This window comes from Podarcis erhardii (genome assembly GCF_964252035.2).
Source record: "Podarcis erhardii genome assembly, chromosome: 15".
Taxonomy (NCBI): Eukaryota; Metazoa; Chordata; class Lepidosauria; order Squamata; family Lacertidae; genus Podarcis; species Podarcis erhardii.
The window spans coordinates 2,549,736-2,573,031 of record NC_138505.1 but is presented as its reverse complement, the minus strand read 5'-3'; the positions used below and the strand labels follow the sequence as shown (position 1 = coordinate 2,573,031).

At 48.4% G+C, this 23,296-nt stretch overlaps 1 protein-coding gene across 2 annotated transcripts; it reads right to left on the bottom strand.

The window, feature by feature from the left end:
• Positions 1-1,904: 1,904 nt before the first annotated feature.
• On the bottom strand, positions 1,905-11,018 carry C2CD4D (C2 calcium dependent domain containing 4D). 2 transcript variants are annotated; one of them, XR_014151236.1, is made up of 3 exons: positions 10,694-11,017; positions 4,959-6,380; positions 1,905-2,148 (listed from the first exon to the last, which is right to left on the bottom strand). XR_014151236.1 is itself a non-coding variant. In XM_081841256.1 (3 exons), the coding sequence occupies exon 2, from the start codon at positions 6,288-6,290 to the stop codon at positions 5,217-5,219; it is 1,074 nt and encodes a 357-aa protein (XP_081697382.1). In that variant the 5' UTR covers positions 6,291-6,380; positions 10,694-11,018; the 3' UTR covers positions 4,029-5,004; positions 5,206-5,216. The 2 variants fall into 2 exon arrangements, 1 of the variants encoding a protein (XP_081697382.1); XM_081841256.1 differs by lacking the exon at positions 1,905-2,148 and having other exon boundaries at positions 4,029-5,004; positions 5,206-6,380; positions 10,694-11,018.
• Positions 11,019-23,296: the final 12,278 nt, after the last annotated feature.

The window sequence follows — 23,296 nt, the reverse complement described above, 5'->3', positions numbered from 1 at the left end:
ACCATAAAGAAGGCTGATCGCTGAAGAATGGATGCTTTTGAATTCTGGTGCTGGAGGAGACTCTTGAGAGTCCCATGGACTGCAAGAAGATCCAACCTCTCCATTCGGAAGGAAATCAGCCCTGAGTGCTCACTGGAAGGACAGATCCTGAAGCTGAGGCTCCAAGACTTTGGCCACCTCATGAGAAGAGAAGACTCCCTGGAAAAGACCCTGATGTTGGGAAAGATGGAGGGCACAAGGAGAAGGGGACGACAGAGGGCGAGATGGTGGGACAGTGTTCTCGAAGCTGCCAACATAAGTTTGACCAAACTGCGGGAGGCAGTGGAAGACAGGAGTGCCTGGCATGCTCTGGTCCAGGGAGTCACGAAGAGGCGGACACGACTAAATGACTAAAGAACAACAACAAAATGTAAAAATCTTCAGATGGAGAGGGGCAATAATTATCGAGATCCCAGTGAGCAGAAAGAGCTGTTTAACTCTCTTCCAAATACACTTGTGGGCGGGGAAATCTGTGTCTCAAATAAGATGGGATGAATCTGTCAACGTCAGTTTTTCTAGGATTCGAGTGGCGTTCGCTACATTTCGGCATTACTGATGTTTATAGATCTATAAGACCTCTCAAAAATCATCAGGATCTCACGACGCCTTTCTCCTAAAACACACAAATATTTTGCATGCTATCTACCCCGATATGCACGTCTTTGCAAGAGACGTTTGCTAAATTCTTTGCATTTTTGACCATCATTTTCACGAATAGACACCCGTTCCCTCAATCTCTGCATTCACAGTGGTGCCCTGCTAGACAAATGCCTCGCAAGACGAAAAACCCGCTAGATGAAAGGGTTTTCCGTTTTTTGAGGTGCTTCGCAAGATGAATTTCCTTATGGGCTTGCTTCACCAGTAAAGCGAGATGAGCGCCGCAACCCCAGAGTCGGCCACGACTGGACCTAATGGTCAGGGGTCCCTTTACCTTTAAGGTTTGGCAATGTGAGGACAGTTGCATTTTGGACTGTGGTGGCTTTGGGAGGAGCTGAATTTCTTCCCCAGCCCTCACCTGGAAAATAGACCCTTCTGCATCTATTTGAACTTTTGGAGTGACCCAGAAATCTCAGGTTCTTCACCTTTTCTGGGTGCAGCTGCATTCTTAAATGCCCGCTGTCATTCCTTTCTGTCACCCACCGGCTATTATTAGAGGAAAGATGAGACGGGATTAATTTCTGTTGCCCTGGTAGCTAAACTCTCCTCTTTTTTTAAAAAATAAATAAATATTGAACTGCACTGAAAATGGAAAGTCTGCTGGCACCAGCGAAACTGTCACTTGACCACTTTGATTGGCAGAACTGGCACCAAAAGCTACAGGCACCACATAATACTTGTTCCGGATTTGTGAGAACTCCCTTGTTTAGTGTGGCAGTGCCTACACTTTGGAACTCCCTGCCTCTTGATTTCCAGCAGGCACCTTCACTCTTTAGGCTAGTCTACCCCAGATCTTTAGACATGCCAAGGTGAATTTTAATCTGCTTTAGTATATTAGATACAGTGGTACCTCGGGTTACATACGCTTCAGGTTACAGACTCCGCTAACCCAGAAATAGTACCTCGGGTTAAGAACTTTGCTTCAGGATGAGAACAGAAATCCCATGGCAGCAGCAGGAGGCCCCATTAGCTAAAGTGGTACCTCAGGTTAAGAACAGTTTCCGGTTAAGAACGGACCTCCGGAAAAAATTAGGTACTTAACCCAAGGTACCACTGTACTAGTATTTTATATACGTTAAAGTATTGCATTTCCCCCTTGGTTTCCTTGTTTAATCTTGTTGTAAACTGCCTGGAGCGTTTTCTTTTTTAAAAACAACAACAACAATCAAGTAGTGTGTAAATTTTATGAAACAAACAAATACCATAAGTCAGTTGGTATATTTTAATGTAGACACATTCTGCCACAGCGGTTCCCAAACCTTCTCCTCCCAACGTCCTCTTCAAAACTGCCAAGATCATTTGCAGAACCACTTAATGATTTTTCACCCTGTTGTAGCCACTGGAACGTGTTGTGCTAGAATGCTGTGTGGTTTTTAATTGCAGTTGTCGTTGCTTTTACAGGCACACCATGGGCCACCCAAATGAAAACTTGCAGGCTGCAGTTTGAGAACCCTTGAGTAAACACACAACACACGCTCTGAAATACAACCGTACCTTGGTTTTTGAACAGCTTAGCTCTCAGACATTTTGGTTCCCAAGCGCCGCAAACCTGGAAGTGACTGTTCTGGTTTTGAAATATACTCGGAGTCGAGTGTGGATTTCATGCTCTTTATTCAGCTCAGAGCAGTGAGGAATGGAAGTTGCCCTGAAATGTCTGCTTTGTATACATTATTTACACAATGGGCCCCACGTGATTGGCTAATTCTGGGATTATCCAGTAGGCCAATCAGGTTGCGGATTCACTTCCACCCGGAGTTGGATTGGGTGGCTCCTGCGGACCAATCAGACTGCTGCATTCTGAATCCTATTGTTCTAGGACCAATCAGACTGCTGCATTCTGGATCCTATTCAACTCAGTACATAACCAGTTTGCGAACTATTTTCGGAAGCCGAACGTCCGATGGAGTTTCTGTGGCATCCGATTGGCTGCAGGAGCTTCCTGTAGCCAATCGGAAGCTGTGCTTTGGTTTCAGAACATTTTGGAAGCAGAACGGACTTCCGGAATGGATTCCAAGCTCCAACTGTATTTAAAACCCTTGGAAAACATAGAATCAGAGAGTTGGAAAGGAACCCTGAGCGTCACGTAGCCTGCAGGGCGACAGCTGATGGGAGGAGGAAATGGATGTGAGAACTTGGCAGCCCAAAAGGAAGGTTCTTCTTCTGGGTGCTGGCCGGCCATTTCTTTCAAAGCAGGGAGCAGAATACAGTGGTACCTCAGGTTACACACGCTTCAGGTTGCAGACTCCACTAACCCAGAAATAGTGCTTCAGGTTAAGAACTTTGCTTCAGGATGAGAACAGAAATCGTGTGGCAGCAGGAGGCCCCATTAGCTAAAGTGGTGCTTCAGGTTAAGAACAGTTTCAGGTTAAGAACGGACCTCCGGAACGAATTCAGTACTTAACCCGAGGTACCACTGTAATAGTATGAGCTAGATGACTGGCAGACTGTTATACCAACCCCTCATTTGCTCAGGGCACAATCTTGTGACCACAGCATCGCTAGCCGATGGCTGTCCACCCTCTGCTCACATATCTCCCGTGAAGAAGACCCCATCATCTCCTGAGGCAGGCTGCCCCAATGCTGAATGGCTTGGGTGCAGGGAACCAGGCAGAGGGCCCTCTCGGTGGTGGCGCCCCTTCTGTGGAACGCCCTCCCATCAGATGTCAAAGAGAAAAACAACTACCTGACATTCAGAAGACATCTGAAGGCAGCCCTGCTTAGGGAAGTTTTTAATGTGTGACGTTTTAGTGTATTTTTGGTCTTTGTTGGAAGCCACCCAGAGTGGCTGGGGAAACCCAGCCAGATGGACAGGGTACAAATAATAAATTATTATTATTATTATTATTATTATTATTATTATTATTACTATTATTAGTATTAGTATTCCCCACCCCCAGTGCATGTGTTTTCCCTTTCGTTTCCCACCAAGTAGACCCAGTGGCGTAGCGTGGGTTGTCAGCACCCGGGGCAAGGCAAGTAATTTGCGCCCCTAATCCCTAACCTGCCGCCGCTGCCAGCTTCTTCTTGCTGCTGCCTGGGCTGGTCGGGTGTGGTTCTCTCCCGCGCTGAGCGCTGCGCTGGGCGGCCGCTGCACTGTCCCTCCCCCAGATAGTCCCTCCCTCGCTCTCTTTCCGCTCCGCACTGCAACGCACGCCTGGCACCCTCCCCCTCCACAGTGGGCGGCGACCCGGCAGCTCGGATCGGATTCGCACAGCCAGCACTGTGAGAGAGAGAGAGTGAGCCAGGTAGGGGCAGAGAGCTGCGAGTGCGCCCCCCCCAATGTTGCGCCCGGTGCGGCTGGCACCCCCTGCACCCCCCACGCTACGCCACTGAGTAGACCTTGCAGTTCCTTCTGACCCCTCCCCTCTGCTCCACTCAGGCTGTTAATCCTGTTGGCCCTTGCTTCCTGCATTTGGCACGAGAAGGAGTGGTGGGAGAATCACAGAATCATAAGACTGTAGGGCTGGAAGGGACCGCGAGGGTCGTCCACACCAACCCTGTGCAATGCAGGGATGTGTCACCTTGGAGACACACATTTCAAGCGTGGAGAGGATTCCAGCGGCTCATATTGAGGGACCAGTCAGGCCAGTGTCATGGGCCTCAGAGGGCCTCATTCTTGGTCCCCCAACAATTGGCCACCTCAAAAACTGCAGATCCTCCTGCTGTGTTGGTAGCACCCAAGTGCTGAAATGTGTAGCCCAACAGCGCCCTCTGCTGTTGGCATCCAGTCATGAGCCTGGATGTGGTAACCAGAGCCTTTGAGACCTTTCCCCCAGAAATATTTGCAGGGTGTTTGTGTGTGTGTTGTTGTCAAACGCAGCCCGGCGGCTCAAAACACAGGAAGAGCTGTTTCTTCACACCGTCCACAGATTGATTTGAAACAAGACCCATCCGGCTGCAGCCCAGAGGTCTTCCATGACACAATGGCGGCAGTGTGGGGTTGTGGGATTCCCAACGCAGGCCTTGGGTGTCTCATGGTGAGATGCTGGACTGGATGGGCTTGATCCAGCAACCAGGCTCTTCTTTCATTCTTACAAAGGTCTACCCGGCCGGCAAAAAGACCCTCTTTGCTAAGATGGAAGACCCTGAGCAAGAGAAGCCACGCCTCTTCCTGCCAACTGAACCGACTTCCTGCCGACAGCATTCACTTCCTGTCGGGGAGTTGCCCATGCCTCTTCTTGCCAACGGAAGTGACTTCCTGCTGACAGCATCCACTTCCTGTCGGGGAGTTGCCCATGCCTCTTCCTGCCAACTGAACTGACTTCCTGCCGACAGCATCCACTTCCTGTCAGGGAGTTGCCCATGCCTCTTCTTGCCAACAGAAGTGACTTCCTGCTGACAGCATCCACTTCCTGTCAGGGAGTTGCCCATGCCTCTTCTTGCCAACGGAAGTGACTTCCTGCTGACAGCATCCACTTCCTGTCGGGGAGTTGCCCATGGCCCTTCCTGCCAACTGAACCGACTTCCTGCCGACAGTAGCGACTTCCTGTCAGTGAGTTTCCCACCCACCGGTGCCCCCTTCAGGGCAGCAGGCAATCCAGCGGGACGTCGCACTCCCCTAGCACTGCGTCCCTCCGGAGGCCAGAGCCCTTGTTGAGCACCTTGAGCCTCAGGCTGCACCTCGACAGCTCCTCCGGGGAGACGCCCTCAAAGAAGAAGTCCTCATTGAAGATGGGGTTGCGGCTCCTCTTGACGACGGCGCTGCGCTGCCTCAGGCCTTCCCCGGGCTGCAGCTGCAAGGAGACGCAGCAGCTGAAGTGCCGTGGGTCACAGTGGGGAGGGTAGAAGGCCTCGGCGCACACCAGCCGAACGCGGAGGCGCCCCTGGGCTTGCAGGTACTCGCTGGAGAGCCTCAGCCGCCCGCCTTTGCTCACCGTCAGCACCACCTCCTTGGTGAGCCGCTCGTGGCAACGGATCAGGTCCAGCGGGAAGAGCGGCAGCGGGGCAGGGGAGCCCCAGGGGGGATCCTTCTCCCGGCGAGGAAAGCTGGGGCTGGTGTCGGCAGAGCTGGTCTCCTCTGTGGACAAGGAGCTGGGCCGCGGGGCAGCGCTGAGGTCGGTGGAGCAGAAGGCAAATCTTCGGCGATGCCGGTAGGCTGGACAGAACGGAGGGCAGCTCAGAGGCCGCGTCAGCAGGGGAGAGCTGAAAGGGGACGTCTCGGTGGAGGAGGCCGTGTCACTGTCGAACATCAAACCGGGCTGCAGAGAAGGCCTCGTCGGCGGGCCGGAGAACCGGGCCCCTTGCAACCGACGCGGCAGGCGTCCGCCATGGAAGAGGGACTCTCGGCGGCGAGTGTGCGGGCTCTCAGGCAGGAAGGGCAAGCCCGCGGGGCTGGCGAGGTGGGGCATGGAGGAGGTGCTGTAGAGGCGCCCCACGGCCTGAACCTCCCCCTCCTCCGGGCTCTCCACCTGGATGACGTGCTCCTCGGCCGAGCGGGCCAGGATCCCGCGGCCGTCGGGGCTGTCGCTCCTGCATGAGAGCCGCCCCTGCAGGCTGGCCAAGTTGGGAGGTATGAAGAAGGTGGGGATCGTGTCCGGCGTGATCACGTTGGGGCAGGTGGGGCAGGGGCTGGGGGGCTTCCTTCTGGAGAACATCTCAGGGCAGGCGGAGGCCGGGCGAGGGGGAATTCACAGCAGGATGGAGGGCAGAGGTCCCGCGAGAGCACCAAGGATTCTCAGGGTGGTCTGGGAAGAAAGATGGGAAATGGTTAGCACCTGAGGGAGGAAGAGGCTATTTGCCACGGCCAAAGTCCCAGGGACACGTCCAATCTCTCTGCTACAGCTTTGGAGGGTGTCAAGTATCCAAACCAACCCCTGTGTTGCAAAGAGAACATCAACAATGTCTAAGCAACACAATGACCATATATACCTAATAGACAATCTTTATAGAATTGTTGCTTTTGAATTCTGGTGCTGGAGGAGACTCTTGAGAGTCCCATGGACTGCAAGAAGATCAAACCTCTCCATTCTGAAGGAAATAAGCCCTGAGTGCTCACTGGAAGGACAGATCCTGAAGCTGAGGATCCAATACTTTGGCCGCCTCATGAGAAGAGAAGACTCCCTGGAAAAGACCCTGATGTTGGGAAAGATGGAGGGCACAAGGAGAAGGGGACGACGGAGGATGAGATGGTGGGACAGTGTTCTCGAAGCTACTAACATGAGTTTGACCAAACCGCAGAAGGCAGTGGAAGACAGGAGGGCCTGGCGTGCTCTGGTCCAGGGGGTTACGAAGAGTCAGACACGACTAAATGACTAAACAACAACATAGAATTCCTTCAAATCATAAAAAGTTCAAAATGAAATCTTTATTCTCAAAGTCTCTGAAAATCTTTAAATGAAGCAAGGTGCCAAACTTTGTACGGTGGAAAACAAGCTGTGAAGCTTTGTGTATTCAACAATGATGTCCAACACTGAACTGTAATTCTGGATATTGACTACTGTTTTGTAGAATTCTTCACCAGTGTGGTGGGTAGATATAGTATTCTTCATAAACCCATCTTATTTCAAATGAGTGTATATAAATGAAAATATCAAATTCTGTGGAACAGTGCTCATGTAATAATGTAGTTACTGCTGAAATAAGATGGTTTCACAGCTTGTTTTCCACCATACAAAATTCAGTGTTGGACATCGTTGTTGAATACACAAAGCTTCAAAGCTCGTCTTCCACCGTACAAAGTTTGGTCCCTCACTTCGTTTAAAGATTTTCAGAGACTTTGAGACTAAAGATTTCATTTTGAACTTTTTATGATTTGAAGGAATTCTATAAAGATTGCCTATTACGTATATATGGTCATTGTGTTGCCTAGACATTGTTGAAAGAATTGCACATGGCTGATAGTTAACTCTTTGTGGTCTATGCAGCTATTCCCAGGTCTATGGAGCAGTTGCAGAAAGAGGGGACCCCCCTCCCCAGTTATATACCTTTCCCTCAATGCGCTATGCACAGCCAGCCAGAGACTAGGCCTGCGTGGAAATGCCCTCTGCTTCTCCCTTTTCACCCCCTCCTGGTTCTGGGAGCCAGTGGTGCCGGAGAGGGTGGGGAAGTCCGTCACTTGCCTGGCCTGCCTCTTCCTCTTCTTCCTCCAGCGCTCCACCCTCCAGCTCTGAAGCTCCCCCTGCCTCCAACTCCTGCCTCCTGCCTGATACAGGTCCCCACAAATCACAGACCCCTCTCCCCAGTCAGACTCCAGCCCCCCTCCCCCTGGCACACATTCACCAGCGTCCAGCCAGAGGGTAAAGAACAAAGCATTTTCAGGTCTCATGAGGACTAGAAACTCTTATTTTCTTTCAGGTTTCCGAATTCAAAACCAGATGCTGGGTTCCAGGCTCGACAATCTCATGGATTCCCCCCCCCCCGAAGGGGACCTGCCTTCCTCCACTACTATTTCCTCCCTTCCACAGCAAATTTGGAGGATGCTTTCTCCTGGAGCAAAATACTTTACAGAGTTGTCACAAGGCTGAAAGGAGCTAAGGAATTGGACTAAGGGGTTGCTGAAAAACTGTAAAACAAGGATGCAGAGAGGGTGAGGTATGGGGAAGTCGGGGAAAGAAGGTTTATGAAAATGAGGATATGAAATTACACTTGTTTGTATGTTTTTGTTTGTTGATGTTTTGTTTGTTTTTAAAATTGAAAATCAATAAAAAATAATGAAAGGAGCTAAGGGTGTTGGAAGAAAACCTACTTGCTGCGCACTGGTGCAAAGTGGCTGATCCACTCACTAGGCACTGCTGCCTTTCAGCCCACCAATACACTCCCATCAACCCCTGTTTATTTGTTTGTTTTCATACTTCCTCCTTTCCTAAAACCACAACCCCTTTTGATTCTCACATGCGCCACTAAATGCAACTGTACTGAACAACCCCCTTCATCACCGCTCATAAGAACGTAAGTTTAGCCCTTCTGGATCCAGCCCATGGCCCATCCAGTCCAGCACCCCTTTCTCGCAGTGCCCATCTAGATGCCTGCGTGGGAAACCAGCAGTCAGGATTCGAACACAGGAGCGCTCTCCCCTCCTGCTGAGCCACTGTGGCACGCAGCCATTGATATCATTTTCCTTCACGGTTTCCCCCAGTCCCCTTTAAAGCTGTCCAAATGGGGTGGCCACTCCTGTGGGAGGGAGTTACACAGTCCCGTGAAGAAAGAATTTGTCCCATCCTCTTTCAAAGTCATTTGGCGACCTGAAAGCCTCTTTGCAAACTGGAGCAGTGCCCTTTCTATTCCCCATGACCCCGTGGTCTTTGCTTCCTTTGAAAGGGACGTGTGGGAGAGAGCGAAAGAGTCGTTGCCGCTGGCAAAAGCCGAAAGGTGGCTCTAGCACCTCCTAACAGAGTCATTAAACCGGCTGCCTGTCGGAGCGTAGCTAAGTAGCTCTTTGCCACTGACGTCATTCTGCTCTCGTGGGCCCTCTGAAAAGTTTTCAAATGTCAGGAGGAGGAGGGAATTCGAAGCCGGAGCTCTCTCTGTACGAGGTGGAAAGCTGAGCAACGTATTGTTGCTTGTCGAGGCTGATCCTGGGACCTCCTGTGCTCAAAGCAACTGCTCTAACCCATGAGCTATGGCCCTTCCACAAAGATTCTAGTCCTCACTGTTTTAAACCAGGGTTTCCTCTTATGGAATAGGATGTCCCTATTATCATCAGAGAAATTTTGGAGGATATGATGTTCTTAAAGGTAAAGGGACCCCTGACCGTTAGGTCCAGTTGTGGCCGACTCTGGGGTTGCGGCGCTCATCTCGCTTTATTGGCTGAGGGAGCCGGCGTACAGCTTCCGGGTCATGTGGCCAGCAGGACTAAGCCGCTTCTGGCGAACCAGAGCAGCGCACGGAAACGCCGTTTACCTTCCCCCCAGAGCGGTACCTATTTATCTACTTGCATTTTGACATGCTTTCGAACTGCTAGGTTGGCAGGAGCAGGGACCGAGCAACGGGAGCTCATCCCGTCACGGGGATTCAAACCGCCGACCTTCTGATCGGCAAGTCCTAGGCTCTGTGGTTTAGACCACAGCGCCACCCGCATCCCCAGCGCCACTTGCCTGGTGTCTAATGAAGGCACAAGCCAGACCTCCCTGGGGAGAGGATTCCAAAAATGGGGAGCCACCACTGAAAAGGCCCTAGGAGTTGGTGCCTATAGTGCCAGACTAGCTGAGCCACTGGCCTGATCCAGAAGGCTCTTCTGACATTCTTACGATTACAGTCCTGTCGGCAGTGGCCGGCTCCACTCGCTGTTAGAGGGAATGATATATGAAAAATTGTGAAGCGGGAGTCCCAAATCTAGCTGGTTTGTTGTCTGGTCATTTATGTCACCACAAGGGGACGTGCATTGCAAAGCAGGAGAGCATCCTGACTGTCTTGTCAACAGGGACTCATTTCCTGTCCCCTGCCCCTCAGGCTAGTCCTGCAAACCTTTTCACAGCAATGAAAGAAGTGACCCAAAATGAAAGGCTTGTTTCTTTGTGGGAGGGTAAGCTGGTCTCAAAAGGTGCACCTGAAATTCCAGCTTGCACATTCCTAATTGTCCTCAAACACAGTGGCATGTCAGCTGTGGCCAATGGCATGCCTTGCGTTCTGTGGTCCCAGAAATTGGATGCCTCCGATCAGCCTGGTTGAACGCCAAACAGGACAAAACATACATACGCTGTGATTTTTCCTGCAGGAGCACAGATCTCGCCTCTCGTTCCCGTTTTAAAAACAGGCAAATTCCTGCTCCATGTGCCCACCAAGAAACACTCTTTGGATGTTTCCAGCTGAAATCTCCAAAAGCCACACGGTGCAATGGAATTTCCCATCGCTGCAGGCCGAGCGTAGAAAGTTCCTTGCGCGGCGTTGCCGTCGCATAGACGTGTGTGCACGATGCACGACAGAATGCAAGATAGATAAAAGGTGAAAAATTTCAGGATCTGTAGAGCTGGCTGCCTCTGGAGTTTCTTGGCACACACACAAACTTGCAAGGTACCAGCCTCAAGCACACAACACAACCCAACCCAACAGAGCCAATTACCTGCCATTGTTCCTTCATGTCCCCCTTTCTCCTTTCCTTGAATTCCCCCATCTCGTTTCTTCAGATCTCTGGGTGACCAGCTGGCATCAGACAAGCTTTCCGTCCCGCTGTTTATACCTTGGGCTTTCCGACGTCACTCTTTTGTGTGACTCACGGCGAGTTGCTCAGTTTCCCACTAGAGGGCTTTTGGGCCGGATAAACACAACCATTCATATTTTTTTCCTTTCCTAAACCCACTAGCGTGCTAAGAAACTCAAGAGTACATTTGAGGACGGTGCACAATTTGGAGGGAGGCGGAAACTCCAGCCCATGATACAGAGTGTCCAGTTCTGTCGACATGACAGCTGATCTATCTTCTTGGGTTCTTTCTGGATTCAGTGCTGGACTGAAATATTCTCCCTGCTCCCCGATTCTTTGGCAAGCCGCCTGCCTTGGTTTTGCTAGGTAGCTTAGCACAAAGGAATCATTCTTCCGAGCGGTGGCAAATGTTTGCAAATACTTTAGCGGCAAGTCCTTCCTGCCTCTTTGAAACGATGCGTTAAAGGGGAGTTTGTTTGGCACATAACAGCTCGAGCAACTCACTTCTCTGGTTTGGCGCATAACAGCGCGGCCTCATTTATCCAGTCGACATTCGGATAACTGGAGAGATAGGAACTGACAACTTTGTTGTTGTTTAGTCATGTCCACCTCTTTGTGACCCCCTGGACCAGAGCACGCCAGGCCCTCCTGTCTTCCACTGCCTCCCGCAGTTTGGTCAGACTCATGCTGGTCGCTTCGAGAACACTGTCCCACCATCTCGTCCTCTGTCGTCCCCTTCTCCTTGGGCCCTCCATCTTTCCCAACATCAGGTCTTTTCCAGGGAGTCTTCTCTTCTCCTGAGGTGGCCAAAGTCTTGGAGCCTCAGCTTCAGGATCTGTCCTTCCAGTGAGCACTCAGGGCTGATTTCCTTCAGAATGGAGAGGTTTGATCTTCTTGCAGTCCATGGGACTCTCCAGAGTCTCCTCCAGCACCAGAATTCAAAAAATTCAAAAACATCAATGGGCATCATGTTGCATTCCGCCCGTGTTATGTACTGAGTTGACTAGGATCCAAAAGGCAGCAGTCTGATTGGTCCTAGAACAATAGGGTCCAGAATGCAGCAGTCTGATTGGTCCACAGGAGCCACCCAATCCAGCTCCAGGTGGAAGTGAATCCGCAACCTGATTGACATACAGGTGAATCCCAGAATTAACCAATCACGTGGGGCCCATTGTGTAAATAATGTATATAAAGCAGACATTCTGGGGGGATTTCCATTCCTCCTCACCACTATGAGCTGAATAAAGAGCATGAAATCTACTCTCGGCTCCGAGCATATTTCAACCCGTGTTTGCCTCAAGCAACGGCGCTTCTCTTCCGCTGCAGAACTCCTTGATGAGAGATACAGCTCCTCACTAGAACCCAGTGGGGTCATGCAGTGAGGCCAAATGTGGGAAGATTCAGGAGAGACAAACGGACGGACTTCTTCACAAAGCTCATAGTTAAACAATGGAGAATTTGCTCCCACCAGAGGCAGCGATGGCCACCGAGTTGGATGGTATTGTTATAAGAATTCTATGGTTTCAAATACAAAATAAATATTCACAAATGTACGAGGCAAGCACAAACACAAGTATATAAACCACGTGCACAGGAGAACAATCCTGAAGCCATTTTGTCTCTCTCAAATAGACCTCAAATATTTCTCTGCAAGGAGGAAGGAAATGGGAAAAGCTTTCAGATTGTCTTTTGGGCTTACACCTCCCTTTCCAAATGCAGTCTGGGAACTACAATTCCCACAGCCAGTGCTCTCTTTTCCCAGCCAGAGTGTGCTCTAGCACAGTTCTGGCACCTCTCAGTTGGGCGCCATCGCGAGCCGCCACTCCCCCTGGGGTTTTACCTGCCAAGATCATTTTTCACCTGTGATCTCAGCCTTGATAAGCTGTTTAAGAGGGAAAGAAAACCCAGAAACTTAATAGGTCGAGACAGAATTGGGCAATGTTTATTGAAACCTGGCATAGCGGAGGACGTTCTCCACAAGATCCAGAATGTTTACTTGAGAGGATATCGCGTATACCAAGTGACGAAAGCAACAGCTTTAATGTTAAAACTTGAGTTACAACTTGGCCATTTGACAGACTAGGGCAGCCTTCCTCAACCTTGGCCCTCCAGATGTTTTGAGACTACAATTCCCTGAAAATGATGTATAGATGCTATATCACTCCTGTTAAGCTAGCAAAAATGTACAAAACTAGCAATAAATGTTGGAAATGTAAAGAAAAAGAGGGAACATTCTATCATATGTGGTGGGAATGTAAAAAGGTGAAATGTTTTGGGGAAATGATATATAACGAGTTGAAAAAAATGTTGACATTTACATACATTTACAAAGAAACCAGAAGCATTTCTATTGGGAATGGTGGGAAGTGATAAAATTGAAAAGAATGTAAGCTTTTTTATATGAAGTAACAGCAGCTAGAATACTATTAGCCCAGAAATGGAAGCAAGAAGAACTGCCAACGACTGAAGAATGGAGGATGAAGTTGATGGACTATGCAGAATTAGACAAATTAACAGGAAGGATTCAAAACCGGCGGGACCAGAAATTTACCAAAGACTGGAGTAAATTTACGAACTATATGAAAAGTATTTGTGATGATCAGACGGCGTTTGTAGGTTTGCAAGAAGTTCTGTGAGGAGTAATGTTGGAAATATTGTAAAAACGAAGGAGGGGAGATGATATGTTAAGAGAGGTAAAGACAATATAAAATTAAGTAATGTATAAAAAGAGGTTAAGACAGAAGATCATCAGAGGTGCTGATGGAAGTCCAAAAAAAGTGTATTTGTAATAATTTGTGTGGTATGTTTTATAATTTGTATGTTAAAATTAATAAAAATGTATTAAAAAAAAGAGTCTACAATTCCCATCATCCCTGACCTCTGGTCCTGCTAGTTAGGGATCATGGGAGTTGTAGGCCAAAAACATCTGGAGGGCCGAGGTTGCCTGTGCCTGGACTAGGGCCACATCCATACCAGATGTTTAAAAGGCTGTGATACTGCTTTAAATATTCACAGCTTACACCCCAAAGAATTCTGGGAGCTGTAGTTTGCTAAGGATGCTGTTCTGAGAGCTGTATCCCCCTCACGGAACTACAATTCCCAGAGCTCCCTGGGAAGAGGGATTGATTGTTAAGCCGCTCTGGGAATTGTAGCTCTGGGAGGGGGGTGAGAGGCCTCCTAACATCTGTCAGCACCCTTAACAAACTACAACTCCCAGGATTCTTTGGGGGAAGCCACGACTGTTTAAAGTGTGATCCTAGTGCCTTTTTTTTAAAAAAAAAATAATATTCTGTATTGATTAAAAAATGTACATGTCTATACAAACATTCTGTACTATCTCTTAACAGGTAAAAAAAGGAAAATTATGAAAAATAGAAAATTTATAAAGAAATAAAAAATAAAGAAGTAACGAAGATAAGAAACAAAGAAATCAAAAAAAGACAAAATTATTTACATAGTAAAAGGACTCATCAGCACAATCCTTCCCATCCTTCTCATTATACTGTTTGATATAACATTCTTTTTTACACAGGTTTGCATTACATAATATCATTTCTTTCTGCGTGGTATACACTCCTTTCAGCTTTTTCTTTACAAATATCACTCAGTTTCTGTGAATGTGGAGTTACTTGTACAATAAAGTTGCTTTAAATGTGTTACTAGCCTAAGACCTTCTTTAAACCAGAGTAGAACCCACCCACGTCTAAAGAGAGAAATCTGAGGATTAGGAAGTGTTGTGTTTCCAAGACATTCCAAGTGAAGGTCAGGGCCGTCTTAAGAATATCAGGCGCCATGGTGCAAAGCTCCCTCCGTCCGTCCCCCCCCCCCCCGTTTCCCAAAGTTGTCCACCTTTGGCAGCTAACAGATTGAGTTTAAATCCTGACAAGACAGAAGTACTATTTTTGGGGGGACAGGGGGCAGGCAGGTGTGGGGGACTCCCTGGTCCTGAATGGGGCAACTGTGTCCCTGAAGGACCAGGTGCGCAGCCTGGGAGTCATTCTGGACTCACAGCTGTCCATGGAGGTGCAGGTCAATTCTGTGTCCAGGGCGGCTGTTTACCAGCTCCATCTGGTACGCAGGATGAGACCCTATCTGCCCACAGGAAGTGCATGCTCTGATTATCTCCCACTTGGACTACTGCAATGCGCTCTACGTGGGGCTACTTTGAAGGTGACCCGGAAACTTCAATTAATCCAGAATGCGGCAGCTAGACTGGTGACTGGAAGTGGCTGCCGAGACTGTATAACACCAGTCTTGAAAGACCTACATTGGCTCCCAGTACATTTCCAAGCACAATTCAAAGCGTTAGTGCTGACCTTGAAAGCCCTAAACGGCCTCGCTCCAGTAGACCTGAAGGAGCATCTCCACCTCCATCGTTCTGCCCGGACACTGAGGTCCAGCTCCGAGGGCCTTCTGGCGGTTCCCTCATTGTGAGAAGTGAGGTTACAGGGAACCAGACAGAGGGCCTTCTCAGTAGTGGCACCCGCTCTGTGGAACACCCTTCAGATGTGAAGGAAATAAGCAGCTATCCTATCTTTAAAAGACACCTAAAGGCAGCCCTGTTTAGGGAAGTTAGCAGCTAGCAGCATTAAATATTTAATGCTGTATTGTTTTTAACACTCGATTGGGAGCCGCCCAGAGTGGCTGGGGAAACTCAGCAGGATGGGCAGGGTATAAATAATGAATCGAATCATTATTATTATTATTATTTTAGGGGGGACGGCGCTGCTAGCGGTGCTGGAGGAGGTGGGCAGTGGCTGGAGGGTGGCTCCTCTGGCGGGGAAGAGGCGAAGGCTGGACGCGGCACCTCCCAGCTCAGCTGGACACTTTGTGCCGCAGTGGCCACAGCAGATGGAGGCTTTGGGTGCGGCGCTGCTTTGGGCGAGGGCAGCGAGCTGATGCCAGGAGGTGCCACATCCTGCCTCCGCCTTTTTCCCTGGTGCCCTCCAGAACTTGGCACCCTGGCGCCCCGCGCCACTAGCCCTTATGGGTAAGACGGCCCTGGTGAAGGTAAAGGTGATGGGCGTGGGGAAAAGATCCCTCCTTTTCTTGTTTTGTAGCAATAATAATAATAATAATAATAATAATAATAATAATTTATTATTTATACCCCACCCCTCTGGCTGGGTTTCCCCAGCCACTCTGGGCGACTTTCAACAAAACACTAAAATACAATAACCTATTAAACATTAAAAGCTTCCCTAAACAGGGCTGCCTTCAGATGTCTTCTAAAAGTTTGGTAGTTATTTTTCTCTTTGACATCTGAAGGGAGGGCGTTCCACAGGGCAGGTGCCACAACTGAGAAGGCCCTCTGCCTGGTTCCCTGTAACTTGGCTTCTTGCAGGGAGGGAACCGCCAGAAGGTCCTCAGAGCTGGACCCTGGTGTCCGGGCTGAATGATGGGGGTGGAGACGCTCCTTCAGATATACTGGACCGAGGCTGTTTAGGGCTTCCAAGGTCAGCACCAACACTTTGAATTGTGCTTGGAAACGTACTAGGAGCCGGTGTAGGTCTTTCAAGAAGACTTCAGTACCAAATCTGCATGGCCTTCATGCTCCTCCTAAATTACTGCCAACAAACTTTCCCATCTGGGGGGCCAAGGTCCTGCTGGTGGGTGATCTGAACGCAAGGCTAGGGCCAAATGACTCCAGTTTAGCAACCAAATACAGGTGCAAAATCAGGTGTCCTGAGACGTCTAGCCCAGAAGCCTGCCAGACCCCAAGGCTATCTAAAGATCAATATTCAAACTACGCCGGCGCCTGCCCTTTCAAATTTTCGAGGCAGCTAAGTTTACACGTTCTAAATGGTGACATCCCTGGGGAATATACATTCCTGTCCACCCCAGCTTTTACTACAGAAGAGAGTGATACCATTTTTGGAGGCTTGCAAGAAAAGGCCGTTGGAAGGTAGACTCGTCAACGTCATTCTTGGTCAGCGTCCAGTGAAAAGAAATATAGGTCAGATCCTGTCTCCTCACCAACAAGTCCCCGCCCTCTGCGTTGGGAACAGCAAGACTTTTTCTTGGCAAAGGAGAGGTTGGCGTGGAGAAAACAAACAGAGCAGAGTTGTCTCTCGCCCTGCTAGGTGCTGAGGATATGTTGAGTCCCTTGTTGCCGTTTCGCAAGGGCACGATTACCATGATTGATAGGCTGCGATTTGTGAAATCCACAACTAAACGTTGCAACATGAAGTGGTCCTGGTTAGGTTGACAGCCAGCCATAGCCTCAGGAAGGACACTCCATTCCATTTCAGCTCGCACCTGGTTTTCCGTCCCACCCCAACAGCCACTCGGAGTTCTGTGGCCACTGAGCATGCTCAGTCTTTTTCTGATGTGTTTGAGATCCCACCACCTACCAGCACAAAGTTTTCCCCCAAGGAGTACTTCTGCAAACCTCTGTGGTCCCACTGTGGGTGGATCTACACATAGGGGGGAGAAAAACCAATCCTATAAATAAGTCAGAAATTAAATCATTATAACGAAAGTAAGAAAACAAAACACTATGCAAAGTTGCTTAGAATTTTTTTTTGCTCTCCAGCGCCACCTGGTGTTGCATGTTTATAATGAATTCAAAACACTGGGTTGTGTTTTTTACTAATGTAGCTGAGTCCTGAGCTTCCTAGTGCCTCCATATTGCTTGTGGTTAGCACTGTTTTGACTACGTAAGAATGTGCACTCACGAATAACGTGCAAGTTTGTTTGTTTGTTTGTTTGTTTATACTCCACCTTTTCCTCCCAGGGTGGCATCCATGTTTCGTTTCTCTGCCCGCAATATGCCCACCATGACCCTGAGAGGCAGGGGCTGGTCCAGGGCCACCCAGCTTCATGGCCAAGTGTGGATTTGAACCCTAGTGGGAATGTAGGCTGTTAAACCTTTTAAATATCCCATCCTGAGTCACTACCAGACCTCTCCCATTCCTACCCCTCTTGCAACGAACAGGCCACACAAAAAATCCCCTGCTGCTTGGTGGGATTTTATCTTATCTACAACAAACACAGACGCACAGGACTCCCTCTCCAAAGCACGATGAGAAATTTGGCTTTCCTAATGGTCTTAATACTCCACCAACCTAATATTAAGTCTCTGCCAGATACATTATCCTGCTTTTTCGTACATCTGTTATTTTTATTGTGTGGAATTGTTTGGTTTACAGTGGTACCTTGGTTCTCAAACTCCGAAAACACAGAATTAAGGGTTTCGGTTTTCAAACGTTTTTCGGAAGCTGAACATCTGATGCAGCTGTTTGGATTTGATATCCCGCCTTTCACTCCCCTTCAGGAGTCTCAAAGCGGCTCACATTCTCCTTTCCCTTCCTCCCCCACAACAAACACTCTGTGAGGTGAGTGGGGCTGAGAGACCTCAGAGAAGTGTGACGGGCCCAAGGTCACCCAGCAGCTGCAGGTGAAGGAGCAGGGAAGCAAACCCAGTTCACCAGATTACGAATCTACGGCTCTTAACCACTACACCACACTGGCTCTGTTGGCTATTGTTTCCGGGGCACCTGCACCAATCAGAAGCTGTGCTTTGGTTTTTGAACATTTTGGAAGTCAAATGGACATCCAGAACTGATTAAGTTTGGCGCTTTTGTTTTTGCTATTTATTTTGCATTTTTTAAAAAGGCTTTTTTGATTAATTTGTTTTTGTGACTGTGTGGAACCTACTTCGGCTACTGATTGATTGATTGATTGATTGATCGTGTGGCTGTGGAACTGGATAAAAGCCCCACCATCCAAACAATAACTATCATCAGTGCAGGTAAGAAAAGAATAATAATTTTAATCTTTATCATCTATAATACTGACTTTTTATTTTATAATATAGTATATTGATTTTTTTTAAGGGTCTGGAACAGATTAATTCGTTTTGCATTACTTTCTATGGGAAAGCACACCTTGGTTTTGGAACGCTTTGGTTTTGGAACAGACTTCTGGAACGGATTAAGTTTGAGAACCAAGGTACCACTGTACTTAATTTTTTTTTAAACGAGCTGACATTTTCCTACAAAGTGTGACCGTTTCATCTCTTTTCCATTCAAGAAAGAAAGAAAAACAAAGCAGGTGACACATGAAACAGGAAAAGCATTCACTGAAGCCAAGAAATGATGGGAAAAAACAAGAGAGAGGGAACTCTCTGTCTCCCTGAGAAATGATAAGCAAATAAAATCCCCAGCCCAGTCGCTTATTGAGAAGTTATCACAGGTTCTTCTGATAATGTACAAGGCAGTGTGCATTTCAGATGACAAATATCGGAGCATTTCTGGCTTGTTCATGCAGATTACTTTGCTTTATCTTTCCAAACGAGCAGCTTCCGAGGCCTCATGGCTGCAAAGAGAAATCCTGGAATCATAGAGATAGAACAACTTAAATTGTACATAAATTTATTCATGTATGCGGCTACAGCGGCAAGAATGTTACTTGCCCAAAAAACTGGAAAGAAGAAGTCCCAGCAAAGGAAGAATGGATACAAAAACTTATGGAATATGCAGAAATGGTGAAACTTACCAGAAGAATAAAGTTTATCCAGATAAACTTTTTATAAAAGAATGGAAATGGTTTATTGAATATTTGCAGATAAACTGTAAACAGATAAAAACACCGGCAGGATTACTGTAATAACCTGCAGCTACATCAGAGTATAGGGACACAGGTGGCGCTGTAGGTTAAACCGAAGAGCCTAGGACTTGCCGATCGGAAGGTTGTTGGTTCGAATCCCCGCGATGGGGAGAGCTCCCATTGTTCGGTCCCTGCGCCTGCCAACCTAGCAGTTCGAAAGCACACCAGTGCAAGCAGATAAATAGGTACCGCTCCGGCGGGAAGGTAAATGGCATTTCCGTGTGCTGCTCTGGTTCGCCAGAAGCGGCTTAGTCCTTCTGGCCACATGACCTGGAAGCTGTACGCCAGCTCCCTCGGCCAATAAAGCGAGATGAGCGCTGCAACCCCAGAGTCAGCCTCGGCTGGACCTAACGGTCAGGGGTCCCTTTACCTTTACATCAGAGTATATATTTAAAAGGGGGGGGGATGAGCAAGTTAAGTTGATATGGAGAGGATATTAAAAATAAATTTAAGGAACCACAGGAAGTAGAGTTTTGAAATGTCATAATGATTGCAAAACCAGTGAAATGTATATATCTGAAAAGTATAAATAAAATTAAAAGAGAAGAAGATGTGGGCATTGCATGTTGAGGGTTAGGGCCAGCTCTAGCTCTGAGGGCAAAAGGGGCGCTGTTGTGCCCCCTCCACCTTGATCTGTGCCCCCTTCCTTCTCTGCTGGGGGCAAACAGCAGTACTCTGTACAGCATTGCAAGGGACACCAGGGGACTGAGTCTAGCTGTAGCTCAACAACTCTGTCTGGATTTTCACATTTGGGGATACAGAAACCCTATGTCTGGGCAAACATCAGGAATGTTTTAAAGTTCCTACTGAATGTTAATTACAGGCACACCACATTCTACAGATGGGGAGCCACCACTAAGAAGGCCCTGCCCGGGGATGGGTCAACGTCAGCCAGCCAGCACTCTGCAGCAACAACACTAATAGGGGAGCCCCCTGCTAATCTTAGGGCCCGAGATGGTTGATAATGTGGAATTGTGTGGCAGTGAGATAAAGTGCAGGAAAGGAAGGATGGTCAAGAATGAGGCGAGCCTTGTTTTTGTGAGTAACGGGTTGGCTCTAGAACACTTCAATTAAGTGGTTAGAATTTACTGTAGGTCCTTGGCCAGTTCATGCACCGGTTTCAGGAGATCATGATTTGTGTGTGTTGGTGTGTATGTGTGTCTTTCGTCGTTTGCGGGAACGGATGTGAGTAACTTTGTACTGTGCACACCTGAGTTACTGTCCGATGCCCAGCTGGGCTAATTACACCCTTGACCCTTTGGGTAATGACATCTTAAGGGATCCGCTCATTAAATTTGGGCGGGAATCTTCCCGAAAAATTAGAACATCTCTCTCTCTCAGCATTTTTGCATAAAATAATGCATTACGTGGGACGCGGGTGGCACTGTGGGTTAAACCACAGAGCCTAGGACTTGCTGATCAGAAGGTCAGCGGTTCAAATCCCAGCAACGGGGTGAGCTCCCGTTGCTCGGTCCCTGCTCCTGCCAACCTAGCAGTTCAAAAGCACGTCAAAGTGCAAGTAGATAAATAGGTACCGCTCCAGCGGGAAGGTAAACGGTGTTTCCGTGCACTGCTCTGGTTTGCCAGAAACAGCTTAGTCATGCTGGCCACATGACCCAGAAGCTGTACGCCGGCTCCCTTGGCCAGTAAAGCGAGATGAGCGACGCAACCCCAGAGTCGGTCACGACTGGACCTAATGGTCAGGGGTCCCTTTACCTTTACCTTTAATGCATTATTGCATGTTACCAATATATGCACCTCTATGCACGCTTTCCCTCGGTCCGTGCATTTTTGTACAGATTACTCAGCAGGAGAAGCGCCTTGCAAAATTTAGGGAAGCATGAATCCCGAAGGATTCGCTGCATTTCCATTCGCGTGATGTTTTCGGAAGTGTGAAATTGGCCGTGGGTTCGCCGAAAATGATTGCTAAGGAAAAGTGGTGGTGACGGCGATGGGAGGAAGAGGCCAAAGGTGGCTACACCTCTGAAGTTACACCTTTGGAGGAGACGGTGAAGCAGACAGGGCGGTGCTGGAGATGAGTCAGGCCATCATCCAAGGAGGAATTTGACTTCCACTCCTACAATTAGGCGCCATTTAAAAGGGGGTTGGATCTCTAGCATTCACCAGCCTGCTCCCTTGAAGCCTGCAGATTGTTCCAGTTACTGACCTGGGTGAGTTGAAATATTGCGGTATCTTGGGCACAAGAGATAGGTCATAATATACTGTTTGAAGATTGGGAAAGACTGTGGGAAAATGATTTAAAATTTACAGATTGTTCTTTACTGAAAGAAAACTATATGAAAATGATGTATAGATACATATACATAACACCAGTACAGATAGCAAGAATGTATAAAACCAGCTCAAATATATGTTGGAAGTGTAAAGAAAAAGAAGGGACTTTTAATCATATGTGGTGGGATTGTAGAGAAATTAATTTTTTTGGGGGGGGGAATAAACATTGTTGAGCTAGATGGACCTATGGGTTTGACTCAGTACAGTGGTACCTCACTTCAGGTTACATACGCTTCAGGTTACAGACTCTGCTGACCCAGAAATAGTACCTCGGGTTAAGAACTTTGCTTCAGGATGAGAACAGAAATTGTGCTCCAGCGGCACAGCAGCAGCAGGAGACCCCATTAGCTAAAGTGGTGCTTCAGGTTAAGAACAGTTTCAGGTTAAGAATGGACCTCCGGAACGAATTCAGTACTTAACCTGAGGTACCACTGTATATGGCAGTTTCCAATGTTCTGACTCTTCCCTCAAGGAGTAAAGAAGGAGATGCATGGATGGCAATTGTCTTCCTTTCTTTAACAAGTCCCAGCGCAACCTTCGGAAAAATGTCTAGCCTTCTGGACAACATCCGCGCCATCAAGGGGATCTTTTACAAGCACGCCCAACATCGTGGCGGGAAGGTCTCCCTGTGCCGGAGGGAGATGAAAAGGCTGGTTCAGGAGGAGTTTGCCGAGGTCATTGAGGTGAGCTGGAACCACCATCAAAAACATACTGGTTGCAGTGGTGGCTGCAAGGCGAAAGGCAGGGAGCCAGACACAAGAGCCAGTGACAGCTGGGGACAACTCATCCTAGGGCAGACTGGGGAGGAAGAGGTAACTGACAGGCAGTGCCAACCCCAGGACAGCTTGTGAACAAGAGGACAGGTAGGTGGGGGCTGGGTGAGGGCAGACTGAGGGTGGTGGGGCAGTAAGCTTGAAAGACTACATTGGCTCCCAGTACGTTTCCGAGCACAATTCAAAGTGTTGGTGGTGACCTTGAAAGCTCTAAATGGCCTTGGGTCCAGTATATATGAAGGAGCGTCTCCACCCCCAACATTTTGCCCGGACACTGAGGTCCAGCGCCGAGGGCCTTCTGGTGGCTCCCTCACTGCGAGAAGCCAAGTTACAGGGAACCAGGCAGAGGGCCTTCTCGGTGGTGGCACCCGCCCTGAGGAACGCCCTTCCATCAGATGTCAAAGAGAAAAACAACTACCACCAGGCTTTTAGACGACATCTGAAGGCAGCCCTGTTTAGGGAAGCTTTTAATGTTTAATAGGTTATTGTATTTTAATATTCGGTTGGAAGCTGCCCAGAGTGGCTGGGGAAACCCAGCCAGATGGGCGGGGTATATTATTATTATTATTAAGCTGCAGTTCCCAGAATTCCCTGGAATGAAGGATTGATTGTTAAACCACTTTGGGAATTGTAGCTCTGGGAGAGGAATGGGGGGGGGTCTCCAGAGACCTCTCAGCACCCATAATAAACTACAACTCCCAGGATCCTTTGGGGGAAGCCATGGCTGTCTTTAGTGGTAAATCATGCTTTAAATGTATGGGAGTGAATGTGGCCTTTGTCAAATTCAGCTGGCCATCTGGTTAGATTCCCACCCCACCCTCTGGATTGGAGATTGGGTGAGGGGCCA